The sequence below is a fragment of the Bactrocera neohumeralis genome, chromosome 2 (assembly GCF_024586455.1).
Source record: "Bactrocera neohumeralis isolate Rockhampton chromosome 2, APGP_CSIRO_Bneo_wtdbg2-racon-allhic-juicebox.fasta_v2, whole genome shotgun sequence".
NCBI lineage: Eukaryota > Metazoa > Arthropoda > Insecta > Diptera > Tephritidae > Bactrocera > Bactrocera neohumeralis.
Genome location: NC_065919.1, coordinates 49,801,175 through 49,815,350, shown reverse-complemented (window position 1 = coordinate 49,815,350; position 14,176 = coordinate 49,801,175). Strand labels below are relative to the sequence as shown.

The 14,176-nt window shown below is 35.4% G+C and overlaps 2 protein-coding genes across 4 annotated transcripts in view; one reads left to right on the top strand and one right to left on the bottom strand.

Annotated features, from left to right (window-relative positions):
* Positions 1 to 8,555, bottom strand: part of LOC126750960 (glycerol-3-phosphate dehydrogenase [NAD(+)], cytoplasmic) — a 28,884-nt gene extending 20,329 nt beyond the window's left edge. For 2 of the 3 annotated variants that reach the window (XM_050460827.1, XM_050460825.1), the window contains exons 1-3: positions 8,439 to 8,552; positions 7,772 to 8,277; positions 7,336 to 7,513 (exon numbers count right to left, since the gene is read on the bottom strand). In XM_050460827.1, coding sequence (XP_050316784.1) covers positions 7,336 to 7,513; positions 7,772 to 7,815 — 222 coding nt within the window. In that variant the 5' untranslated portion in view covers positions 7,816 to 8,277; positions 8,439 to 8,552. Of the gene's footprint in view, positions 1 to 7,335; positions 7,514 to 7,771; positions 8,278 to 8,438 lie in introns of all 3 variants that reach the window. The other variant, XM_050460824.1, reaches the window with a different exon arrangement.
* A 1,154-nt stretch (positions 8,556 to 9,709) lies between these two features.
* Positions 9,710 to 13,562, top strand: LOC126750939 (DNA-directed RNA polymerase III subunit RPC2). The gene is made up of 4 exons (XM_050460787.1): positions 9,710 to 10,682; positions 10,746 to 11,510; positions 11,579 to 12,501; positions 12,566 to 13,562. Exons 1-4 carry the CDS (start codon positions 9,818 to 9,820, stop codon positions 13,415 to 13,417), a joined length of 3,405 nt encoding a protein of 1,134 aa, XP_050316744.1. The 5' UTR covers positions 9,710 to 9,817; the 3' UTR covers positions 13,418 to 13,562.
* The last annotated feature ends 614 nt before the right edge of the window (positions 13,563 to 14,176 follow it).

Below are 14,176 nucleotides of genomic sequence, written 5' to 3'. Positions count from 1 at the left end.
AAAATTAATGCCAAAGAATGTTCTCTCGAGTGATAATAAACATCCCCCCATTAAATTTGAAGTTTCTCTGATTTTTCTTTAAAATAGATCGAATGGGTACCTCGAAATGGATCACCATAAGAACCATGTAGTTATCTTACAAACATATTTGTATATAAAGATCTTGTAAATACATACATACAAATGTACTTATGCACTTCTCTTCACATTTCTTGTTATTTCAATGGCATATTTTCAAATTAGGTATGTATGTATGTACATATGTCAATATTATGATAATCATTGGCTGTAGATGCATATAAATATGTACATATGTTTGAATGAATGTTCCATATCTATCGAAATTTTTCTTAGCAACTTATCTTGACTTAGCATTTTTATTCGTTCATGCTGTGAATAGAATTACGCTAATCAAAATTTCAACTAATTTACGATGCAAATGTGTTTTCTAACATTTTTTTTGGAATTAAAGCTTAATTAATCTATGAATAAATTTAATACGGTCAAATGATAAAGTTAAATAATTTATTTTTTAATTTTTTTATCAAAAATTTAGATTTATATGTATGTATATCTACCAGATGTGTAAAAATTGTAAGCATTAGAAAACTATTAAAAAAAATATAGGCCAACAACCAAAGGGCTGTCAGAGTGACACAAACACACATACTGCGCTAAAGCGTGCAATTGTAAACAAACGCTTAGGCATGAAATATTGAAATCGAGTAAATATTCCATTAGCGTGACTGATAGTGACTACAAATTAAACAACTATGAATAATTATACCCTGAACAGATTATATTAAGTCTGCCAAGAATTTTATAGCAACCAGAATAATGTACTAATTAATAACTGTTTATTTCACAGCATGACTACACCGTTCCCAAGACAGTCGGGTCTAAGTTACCGGAACGGACACGGATTTTTATCCGGTCGAGGACTGTCAACTCGATACCATGCACCGAAATTCAGAAGTGTTTTCTGCAACAACAACAGGATGAATACAATATCCAAAGAAAATGTGCAGATCGGACCACTTTAGCATAAAGCTACCATAAAAAGTAATCTATGAAAATCAAGTTCAAGTATTGAAAACTTTTGCATTTTTGAAAAAAATATTTCGAAATTTGGCATGGGTTATTGTTCAAGGCAACGCTACATATATAATTAGAACAAATGATTCAGATCGGACCACTCTAAAGATAAGCTCCTCATGGAAGATATATTTTTTTTATTAAGTAAACTTGATTCGGTTTGAAAATCCTTGAAGTTAGCATATTTTTTTTGTTTAATTATACATTGAGTCTTAGCTCATATTATTCTTGTTAAAATACAGCTCTCTTATAAATAGAAGGGATGAGCTTATGCGTTTTCTTATCTACTACTGTACCCAAAAAATAAGGTTTTACATTTGAATTTAAACTGCGCGCGTCGAAGGATTTGGAGAATTATTTTTTTTTTTTAGGTTGGTAGTACTCTCAGTCACATTTATGTCAAATTTCATGTCAAAATATTCATTAGTGTTTGAGATACGTGTCGTTTTGTGAGCTGCTAAAAGTGAGTTTTTCGTTTTTTGCGATGTCGAAATTTGTTGAGCAAAGAATTTGCATTAAATTTTGTTTACGGAACCAATTTTCTGCTGCGGATACGTTGAGGATGGTGCAGAAAGCCTTTGGTGATGAGGCTATGTCTAAAAAAAATGTTTACAAGTGGTATAGTGAGTTCCAAGCCGGACGTGTCGAAGACGAAGAGCGTCCAGGGCGACCATCAACCTCAACCGACAAAGCTCACGTTCAACAAATCAAAGATTTGGTGTTGAAAAACCGTCGATTAACAATTAGAGACCTTGCTGATGAAGTTGGCATATCGAAAGGCTCAGCCAATACCATTTTGAAGGATGTTTTGGCCTCAAGCGCGTCAAATCTCGACTGGTACCGAAAACATTGAATTTTTTGGAAAAAAGGCGTCGCGTTAAAGTGTGTGAAACGATGCTTTCCGACTACCAGGGTGTCATGAAACGCATTATAACTGGCGATGAGACTTGGATCTATGCTTACGACCCCGAAACAACCGATCAATCGAGCGAATATCGTGCCAAAAGAGAGCCGAGACCAAAAAAATCGGGCCAAAGTCGCTCAAAAATCAAGGTAATGTTGACTGTTTTCTTCGATTATCGTGGTGTTGTGCATTATGACTTCCTTCCAACCGGTCAAACAGTCAACAAGGAATATTATTTGAACGTTATGCGTCGTTTGCGTAACGCTATCCGCCTAAAAAGGCCGGAATTGTGGAAAGACAATTCTTGGTTTTTACACCACGATAATGCACCACCCCATACTGCCCTCGTAATTCGTGATCATTTCGCCAAAAACTCAACCCATATCGTTCCGCAAAAACCGTATTCACCTGATCTGGCGCCGTGCGACTTCTGGCTGTTCACCAAGCTCAAAAGACCGCTCCGGGGACACCGTTTTTATACGATAGAGAAGATGCAAGCCGCAGCGAAGACGGAACTGAAGGCCATCCCGGAAAGTGACTACAACCAGTGTTTCGGAGATTGGAAAATCCGTTGGCATAAGTGCATTGCATCGGGAGGGGATTACTTTTAAAGGGGATGAAATTGATTTGAAAGAATAAATGGGCACAGTAGTATATACCCTGTGTGGTCGTTTATATTTTAGATACTCTAGTTGCTACTTCATTACTTCAATCAATTTTCTATCTGCATATCAATTATCGACATTGTTATGTTACCAAGAACATATATGTACATAAGTGATCATATGTCATTGTAAGTGTTATGAACTCAATATAGAAATATTATACTATGTGAATTTCAATACGAACATGCTGTTTTTAAGGTTATGGGGACAATTTGAAAATTAAAATATGTGCAGCGGGCAGCAGCAGATTGATAAAAGTATTAAATTATATCAGTTTTAGTACTCATCTACAACCAAAATAAGTTTTAGTTAACAACTTATTTTAAGACAGTACAGATAACGGCATATTATATATAACAATAGTTGACGTAAGTGAAATGATAAAAAATATTTTATATTTCTGCAATTATAATAAAATTGGTGCATAATATACGTATATATGTATATACATTTACAATTTTATTTATTTGCATAATAAATTTTTTTTTTTATTAATTTTTTGCCATGCCTCTTGGAAATGTCAAATAAATGAAAATAATATTAAAAAAGAGCAAATATTTATATATAGTATCTAGGTATAGCCACAAAAAAAAACTCATACAACAAAAGCGAAACGCAACAGATAATTAAAAACTGCTTGTTTAGTCTAAAAAACAAAAACAAAAAAAAAACAGATACAAACAGAAGTAAAAAACCGAAACAGGAAAACTTATAATGGAAGCGTTTAATACATAACGATGAGTAAATATATACATACATATGTACATATACAACTATCCATATACATACAAATATGTATATGTAACTAGAAGCGCGCATAGCAATTGCTATAATTTGAATACGAAATTTATGGGTATAAAAAAGGTGTGCGCTGTTTTATGCTAAACAGAAGCAAACAAAAAATGCAAACAATAACCTGAAATATAGAAAACATACAGATATAATGTGGTGAACATATTGAATAAGCATTAGTGCGGCTAAAAACGCCAACGAAGCCTTTATTTATTTTTTATGCGACGTTAAACGTCGTAAGTGTAGCTACTAGACGGACGAGTGTGCATTACGTAGAAAAAAACACCATAGCAATTACTAGCAATGCATTTGAGACGAGTTCAATCAACCAGCAGCGGTCAGTCAATGACTTGTTACGTACAAATTAGTAGCAGTATTGGACGGTTTGTCCGTGTGTAACACACCCACTTATCAATGTCGACAATTTAGAGGCAAATACATGTTGTGTTTTGTTTCTTCTCCGACTGTAGCATTTGTAGTTATTAATGAATGTTCTAACAGTTCGAAATTTTGACATTTTTGTTTATGCGCTTTTTTTGCCCCCAATTCATGAAATTCAATTGCTGCCAGACCTTGTGCAACCTAGAATGTGGCATAGTGTGGTTGTTGTTGCATAGCGTGTATATGTTTTGATGTTGATTTGACTGACCACCGAATGATTGTTTTGGGGCTAGGGAAAAGTAAACGAAATTTTATTTTGAGATATAAAAATAAATTTGGCAATCAAATGATGAAGTTCATCAACTCGTGTTGAATGCATTGAATTTTTTAATTGAATAAAAAAAATTGTTTGTTTAATGCACCAATTTCCACATATATTTGTAGATTTAGGCGGGATTAAATATGCCATTGCAGCAGATAAGGCGGTTTTTGGCTTAACGCCAAAATAAATCAAAAAATACAAGACAAAAAACAATACATATACAAAAAAAAGTATTCTTATAATGCCTATTTGTATAATTTTTTATATATTTAAAATGCATAAGCATCTCTTGGCCATTGTTTACTGTTGCTAATCAACTAAGAATCTTTGGAAAATAACAAAAATTCAGTCGACGACTAGTCACAGTACACACGAGCTTATCAGAGTGATTGTTTGAACCTTTTTCTGCTTATCGCACTCACAAGTCATATTAAATAGAAGAATACTATCACCACATACAGAAAGAGTCACTAATCGCAAGTTCCAGTTTAATTGTTCTTATATGATTGTATGCTATCTTTAGTGCATGTGTAAATATGTAAATAAATTTATTCACTTGGTTGTTTGGCAGAAAAAAAGACCTATAATGCAAGTGCATAGTTCATAGTAACAACAATTTTATTATTTTCGATATTACCGGAAAATGTTATCAAAAGAAAGACTTTACTTGCTTTTGTTTTTACACTCTTCTTATAATTTAAACAAACATTTACAATATAAAACAAGAAAAACCGTTAATCGGTTGTATATACATACATACACATGTATACCCTTTACTGATTTTAATCGGTCAGTTTGTATGGCAGCCACACATAGTATATGATATAGGGATCCGAACTGCAAAATAAGTTTTTCACACAAGAACTTGTCGTTGATCGTTCAGTTTGTATGACAGCTTTAAGCTATAGTGGCCGATCTGATTTTTTCGGAGATTACATCGGTGCTTTGGACAATAATCCGTGCCAAATTTCGAGAAAATAGCTCGTTAAATAAAAAAGTTCTTCACATAAGCAGTGATTTTGATTGATCAGTTCGTATGGAAGCCACATGTTATAGTGATCCGCAATCCTGCTTCTTGGTCAGAAAAAAACATGTGTGTGTGTAAAAGAACATGTGCTAAATTTCAGATCGATATCTCAGAACTGAGGTACTAAAACGCGTATATACAGACAAGCGGACATGGCTAAATCGACTCAGCTTCTCATGCTGATCATTTATAGTATATATATTCATATATTCTAGTATATCCTACGTTTGATTCTGGCTGTTACAAAATTCTTGACAAATCTAATATACATTTGTTCAGGGTATAAAAAATACTTTCCTTTACTCTCTTCCTAAAGAATAAAACTTATTCAGGCTCATCCACGTAACAATGACATTGGCAAACGACAACCTTCGGAAACCTGCAACTTGCACGACATTAAAAATAGCAGAAAACGTTAGAAAAAATCAATTGCAAGCAACTACATTGAACAACATTTACCATGACCCACACATGACACCACCCACTTAGGTAAGACGAAATAAAAAAAGAATCAAAACAAAAACACAAAAGTAAGAGTAAAAGCAAAAGTAAAAGTCAAAAAGAAAATCGCAAATAAACTCGACTATAGTACGGAGGAGAATATTCATACATACACGTAAGCGCCACACGGCCTTGACCTACACGAATGAAAAATGTTAACTAAAACCAATACCACAAATGGGAAAGATATGTATTTGTAAACACTTATATAAGAACACATAAAAACTTTCTTATGAAGTTAAATTGAATAATTAGTGATTAAAAAAATAAACAAGCTTTAAACGAAACTCTGAATTATTGAAAGAAAATTATTTTTTTTTTTTACATTTATTCAAGGTTTTTCTTTTAAGTGACGTTTACAGGTGCTGCAATGAAGAGAAAGTCAGCCAGCGAGCGAATTTAAACTAGACAAAGCAGTGCATTACAGAGGTTTTGCGGTAGCGTGGCAACCGAAGTGCAACTGTGAGACAATCGTTGCATGTCAGCTGCTCAACTACACGAATGCTCTTGGCCAACAGAACGCAATGCACTAACGATTATGCATTTTGGCATTGAGACGAGAAACCAAAATAAACTCAATAAAACAACAACGCGAAATAGATTTCATTGTCAGTGACTGATTAGATAATAAATTCTAAAAAGAAATACTTACAGTTTCTTTCTTTTTCTTTCTTTTAAAAATTACACAGAATGAAAAGTTAAAATTTATTTTATAGCATATGTATGTACATATGTTATTCGTAGATATTTGGTGAGAAGAGCGAAAGAGCGTAAATTTTCTCTGCAAGCAAATAGTTATTTTCAAAGTGCAGGCGAATTGTTTATATTTTTATAATTAATTACATAAACATCTTACATAAATTATCTGGGTGAATATATTTACATATGTAAATATGTTAACATTGCAACTGATGCAATGAGCTTAATCTTAATTGATGTAATTATATTCTGTTGGCAGAGCAAATTTTATTTTGCACAAATTAAATTTGTATATACAGGTATGTATATGTACACATGTACATATAATGCCTTTAGAATGTATGTCCCATCAGGTATGGAAACTTAATCTCAGACAAGTCAACTGCAATCCATATCATATCAAATTAATGTCTGTTATTAATCGGTATTGGTCAATTAATTTTTCCATTAAAACGATTAACAAGAATTCTGAGTCATCAATCATTTAATGATAATAGAGCACCGGCAGTATGACATATGATCGACCTCTGCTTTAATTTGCAGTGCACACTATTTAATTTACTAAGCCCTTCAAATATTCCACTGCTTTATCAAATGGTCTAGACTTTTTGTATTTTTTTGGTAAATAAAGAAATCATGCTCTAAAGCAAGGGCACACGATATTCTGCATCACGCATCTAACACTCACAACTGATAAGTAAAAAGAAAGGTAAGTCCAATGCGGGACACTTAGAATCCTCCTACAAACACCTTTTTATATATCATATTAAGGTCATTTGCCAGCATTTGGCAACGTGTTAGTATAATTTTGTTATCAGCAGTGAATTTCCTACAAGTAATTGACGTTATCGCACTATCTATATGGTACATTCAAAACCGAAATATGACTAAACACGAAATATTAAATAACAATTTTTACACAGGCTGCAGACATTAGCTTAACACTTACCACATTCTCTGGCAATTTATGTCCTGGCAAATATTTAACATTTTCATGGGTAGTATTTATGATTTCAGTCAGCTTTTTGCCGTCGATCATCTCTTCATAAACGTACATTGTCACACATTTTTCGAATTGTGGCAGGGTAGCACAGTTTACACCCACAATTTTAGCAATTGCAGAACCCCTGTTTTATAGAAACATAAAGTACAATTATGAACGTTACATAATACTGCATAATATAATGCTTAAAATTTTCTACTTATGTACCATGCGTGGGAGTTGCATTGTTCAATGCGCCATAATCGCGTGCATTTCATAGATGCGCGCCAACAGCTCCGCGTTGGCCATGCTGCTCAACAACATACAACACGATTATTGGACACTTGTGTAACAACTCACACCTACAACCACTTATCAAATACACGATAAAATAGAAACTTACCAATTTCCAGAGCCTACAATGCAAACGCTGATTTTGTCGGACATAATGTATTATTTTTTTTTAAAAAATATGTGCTTATTTAGAATATTATATTGTACGCAATAACTTCCGTTCGCTGCGAGCGTGATATTTTTTGCTTTTTTTTTTTTGGTCAACAGTTATCAAACTGTTTCTGTGTCAATTGGAAGTGGCACGTTTAACGCGAGCAAAGTGGCGACGACAACTGAACTGTTGGGACGACAAATACCTAGCTTCAAGCGTTTAGGTGTAGACTCTTGACGTTGTGCCTTCTGATTTTTATCTTGACACTCGCTCCGTTTACTCAGTTGTACTCAGCTTTATTAACCAGACGAGCGAAACCACGAAGTATTTCGTGTTTTGAGTGTGATAATGAGAAGTTACGGCGTTTTTGATAAGTGTGTTTGAACGATAATAATAATGTAAACACGGCGTCCTATTTTGCAATTATTATGGCTATTTTCTAGCTAATAATATTAGCCAGGTTTCTGAAAAGAAAGACAAACAGATATGTTTATGTAAACATCCAACTCATACCAAAAATATTCCACAATGCATAAGAGGTTAAAAGGAACTATTCATTTAAAATAATGCCTCCAAATTCCTTACACTCCAATTTGCTAAATCTTTTAATTTGTAACATACTTACTATTGTTATTGTTGCACTTAATTTGGAAGAAAAATAGTTTAATAATTTAAGCAGTGCCAAATTTCATTTAGTTATGATTGAAAAATAAGCGGAAGAATTTATTCCTCCTACCAAAAATTTTGACATATGCCTTGGATTACTTTTCTTTATTTTTCTATTCTCCGATTTTGTTTTCATTCATGAAAGCTGATACAACCTTGCCATATGATGAAATAAAGAAAAATGTAGCAGTAATTCGTTATACTGATGCACGCTGCCGGTTTGACAGTCCTTTGCCGGATAAAAATCCGGGTGCGTTCCGGTTACGGTAGACAGTCGCGCAAACGGTATTTCGATAGCATTACTCAAAATTACTTCTGAAATGTTTTTACCCCATACAACCACAACAACTAATTCGTTGTTTTCAAATATATGCAGAATTCTCTAATCTTATTTTAGCAATTTCTCTCTAAATAAGTAAAATATATAATCGATTTATACAAATAAAAGATATATAAACTTAACCCAACAATAACAATATTATTATTATTAACGAAAATGATAATAAAATTAAACCTTAACAATACAAAAAGTATCAGCAGTAACGACGAAGACCCAACAATAATATATCAAATCGAATATGCAGAAACCTGAAACTACATATCTTGCTTATGTTTGACAGATGAGTAGATTCTAACTAACGTTCATATATTTAAACTAAAGTCTTTTCTACTACATGCGTTGCATTGCATATTAAAAGAAGGACTGTGACGACCGGAACACATAGAGCCCGACAGACTGCAAGCGACATCTGTAAAATTTTAAAATACACACGTACTTAAGGACACAGTTATTGAGGCAGCTGCACAACTACATAACTGTGTCCTTAAGAACGTGTGTATTTTAATATTTGACAGATGTCGCTTGCAGTCTGTTGCGCTCTATGTGTTCCGGGTCTTTTCTACTACATGCGTTACATTGCATATTAAAACAAGAACTGTGACGACCGGAACACATAGAGCCCGACAGGCTGCAAGCGACATCTGTCAAATATTAAAAATACACACGTACTTAAGGACACAGTTATTTACTGTGTGTGCGGCGATGTGTATTTTAATATTTGACCATAACTGTGAAGCTGTGTGTGGAATTCTGCGCAACTGATTTTTTTATTCTCCTACGTTGCTCTTTCGCATACGTAAACGCGAGTTATGTAGTTACAACTTTATTCAAAGTGGCAAACGTTTTTTTATATATGTGGCAACACTTTGAAATCATATGGTAGGATCATTCCGCGTGCAGACAGACTCCCTATACTTTTATTACAATTATTTTCAATAACATTTAATTAAGAACGCTTATTCTGAAGGAAATTTATTTCCACAATATCTTTATTTGCGATGGGTGATCAGACTGGTATTGAAAAATCATGGGACAGTGATCCTAAAGCGTGGTCCAAACCCATTAAACCACTGGAGGAGAAGTGGAAGTTAGTGCCGGCATTTTTGCAAGTTAAAGGCCTGGTGAAGCAGCATATTGATTCTTTTAATCATTTTGTAAATGTGGATATTAAAAAGATAGTTGAAGCCAATCAAACTGTAATTAGTGATGCAGACCCGCTTTTTTATCTAAAATATTTAGATGTACGTGTTGGTACACCTGATATTGAAGATGGTTACAATATCACAAAAGCTACTACACCACATGAATGTCGATTGCGTGATACAACTTACTCGGCACCTATCACAGTCGATATCGAATATACGCGTGGAGCGCAGCGTATCATCAGAAATAATCTATTAATAGGTCGCATGCCGGTGATGTTGCGATCCTCGAATTGTGTGCTAGCGGGGAAATCTGAATTTGAACTAGCCAAAATGAATGAATGTCCGCTAGATCCAGGTGGTTACTTCGTGGTACGTGGACAAGAAAAGGTTATTCTTATACAGGAACAGCTATCATGGAATAAAATGATTACCGAAGAATTTAATGGTACGGTACAATGTCAAGTGACTTCGTCTACACATGAAAAGAAATCGCGTACCTTAGTACTGAGTAAACACGGTAAATACTATCTAAAACACAATTCCATGACGGATGACATACCGATTGCGGTAATTTTTAAGGCTATGGGAGTAACTTCAGATCAAGAAATAATGTGCTTGATTGGTACAGATACTGAGACGCAAAATCGATTTGCACCCTCTCTTTTGGAGGCATTTCAGTTGAAAGTGTTCACGCAACAACGGGCACTAGAGTATATGGGTAAATTAGAAACAAAATAAAAGTGTTCTTCCTCAAATATAATTATAATAATTAAATTTTCAGGCTCTAAGTTGGTAGTAAAACGTTTTCAAAGTGCAGCGAATAAAACACCGGCAGAAGAAGCACGAGAATTGCTTACCACAACCATACTGGCACATGTGCCAGTTGAGAATTTCAACTTTCAAATTAAATCGATTTACGTTTCGTTGATGGTGCGACGTGTCATGACCGCGGAACTGGATCCAACTGCCTTTGATGATCGTGACTACTATGGCAATAAACGTTTGGAATTGGCGGGTTCGTTAATTTCGCTCATGTTCGAGGATCTCTTCAAACGTATGAATTGGGAATTGAAAATGATCGCTGACAAGAATATACCCAAAGTGAAGGCTGCACAGTTCGATGTCGTGAAGCATATGCGCGCTGCTCAAATAACCGTGGGCTTAGAGTCGGCCATTTCATCCGGCAATTGGACAATTAAACGTTTCAAAATGGAGCGCGCTGGTGTTACACAGGTGCTCTCACGTTTGAGTTACATTTCGGCGTTAGGTATGATGACACGTGTCAACTCGCAGTTTGAGAAAACGCGTAAAGTTTCTGGACCCCGTTCACTACAACCAAGTCAATGGGGTATGTTGTGTCCCTCCGATACGCCAGAAGGTGAAGCTTGTGGTTTGGTTAAGAATTTAGCCTTAATGACACATATAACGACTGAAGTGGATGAAGGACCAGTTATCTGTTTAGCTTTTAATGCCGGTGTGGAAGATATACGCTTAATTGGTGGAGATGTAATCAATAATTCCAAAGTTTTCTTGGTATTTATAAATGGTAAATAACAATAGCAAATATTTGGTTTGATTTGGATACTTAAAAATAATTTCTGCTTATAATTACAGGTAATATTCTTGGCATAACAATTAGCTACAAACGGTTGGTGCAAGCTTTTCGTATGATGCGTCGTAAAGGCCGACTTGGACCATTCGTTTCCATACACACATCGCACACGCAGCGCTGTGTGTACATACACACAGATGGTGGTCGACTCTGTCGTCCATATATTATTGTCACTAACGGCAAACTAGCTGTGGAACAGCGTCACATTGAAGAACTGAAACGTGGTGTACGTAAATTTGAGGACTTCCTGCACGATGGCTTAGTGGAATACCTTGATGTGAATGAAGAAAACGATTCATTTATTGCTTGGAATGAAGCTGATATCACCGCCGATGCTACAACACATTTGGAAATAGAACCATTCACATTGTTGGGTGTCTGTGCGGGGCTTGTACCCTATCCACATCACAATCAGAGTCCACGTAACACATACCAATGTGCTATGGGTAAACAGGCGATGGGCGTGATTGGCTATAATCAGAAAAATCGTATCGATACACTTATGTATAATCTAGTATATCCGCAAGCGCCTATGGTTAAGTCGAAAACTATTGAATTGACCGGATTCGATAAATTACCTGCTGGTCAGAATGCAACCGTGGCGGTCATGAGTTACTCCGGTTATGACATTGAAGATGCGCTCATCCTCAATAAGGCGTCTATAGATCGCGGTTATGGGCGCTGTTTGATTTATAAGAACTCAAAATGTACCGTTAAACGATATGCAAACCAGACATACGATCGTATTATGGGTCCTGTGAAGGACGCACTCACCAATAAGGTTATTTTCAAACACGATGCATTGGATACCGACGGAATTGTCGCACCCGGCGAAATGGTTGTAAATAAACAAATTTTGATTAACAAGGAAATGCCGGCAGTGACCTCTATTAATCCGATAGAACAGTCTGGTCAAACATCGCAGGTAATTATTATAAAACAATAAAATGTAAGAACTATTTATACTAAATAGAAAACATTACTTGCAGATTCCATATACGGCTGTGCCGATATCATATAAAGGACCAGAACCTAGTTATATCGAAAAGGTAATGGTATCAGCAAATGGCGAAGAAGACTTTCTTATCAAAATACTTTTACGCCAAACGCGGCGCCCCGAAATCGGTGACAAGTTCAGTTCGCGGCACGGTCAAAAGGGCGTTACTGGTTTGATTGTCGATCAAGAAGACTTGCCATTCAACGATTATGGCATATGTCCTGATATGATTATGAATCCACACGGTTTCCCGAGTCGTATGACCGTTGGCAAATCGCTTGAATTGTTGGGTGGAAAGGCCGGTTTATTAGAGGGCAAGTTCCATTATGGCACCGCATTCGGTGGTTCCAAGTGCAAAGACATACAAGATGAACTGTTCAAGCACGGTTTCAATTATATGGGCAAAGACTACTTCTACTCCGGCATTACGGGTGAATCACTGGAGGCTTACATATACTCCGGTCCGGTGTATTATCAGAAACTGAAGCATATGGTGCAAGATAAAATGCATGCACGTGCGCGCGGTCCAAAAGCGGTGCTAACGCGTCAACCCACGCAAGGTCGCAGTCGTGAAGGTGGCTTGCGTTTGGGTGAAATGGAGCGAGATTGCTTGATTTCATATGGTGCCAGTATGTTGATTATGGAACGTTTAATGATTTCATCGGATGCGTTTGATGTGGATGTCTGCAAGACTTGCGGCCGCTTGGCATATTGTTCGTGGTGCCACTACTGTCAATCATCGGCGAATGTGTCGAAAATATCCATGCCATACGCCTGTAAGCTACTCTTCCAAGAATTGACCAGTATGAATGTCGTGCCGAAATTGAAGCTGCAGAATTATTAAGTTTTTTTTTAATTCTAAATTAAGTGTTTTTTATTGATAATGTTTAAAGTAGATGTAAGACATTTACTTTACTGCGAAATTACATTATAATTTTAGAGAATAATAACATTGAAACATAACAGAAATAATTGCTTATATGAAGAAAGGTGGTGTCATAACTTCAACACGTTTTCGAAATATTGATAATGTTTATTTTTGAGTTATTCTAACTTGAACTTAACTAGTTGAATGTTTCTAATAATTTTAAGAAGACAATAAGTTATTTTCGGTTGTAGCGATGCTAAAATACCCTACACAGGCTCCTCTCTTACAGCGTAAAAGTTTATGTAAAGATCGTTATCTTGATATTGAGCGGTCAGTTTGTATGACAGTGGTATTCTGTACTTCTCCGGTCTGAACAATCTCTTGTGAGAATACAGTGTTGCTTTGGACAATTATGTACGCCAAATTCTGTGAAGAAAACAAGATATCTCCACAAAATTTAGCATAGAGTATTGGCCCAAGCCTGCGCTACAATCTTTAAACAAATTATTTAGATCGGGTCACTAGCATATACATACATACATACCTGCCATACAAACTGACCTTTTAAAATCTAGTTCTTGCATGAAAACTTATCTACATATAAGGCAGCGTTGGAATATCTGAATAACTTTCTAGATCGGATCACTATAGCATATAGCTGCTATACAAACTGGGCGACCAAAATCAGGATAAGGGAACTTTTAATACCCTTTTATGCGAAATGAAATGCAACTG

Excerpts from the sequence above, each read along its gene's own strand:
- LOC126750939 (XM_050460787.1), top strand. The coding sequence starts at position 9,818 with ATGGGTGATCAGACTGGTATTGAAAAATCATGGGACAGTGATCCTAAA. Across the intron at positions 11,511-11,578 it reads TTTCTTGGTATTTATAAATG|GTAATATTCTTGGCATAACA; the intron begins GTAAATAACAAT and ends TTATAATTACAG. Across the intron at positions 12,502-12,565 it reads AGTCTGGTCAAACATCGCAG|ATTCCATATACGGCTGTGCC; the intron begins GTAATTATTATA and ends CATTACTTGCAG.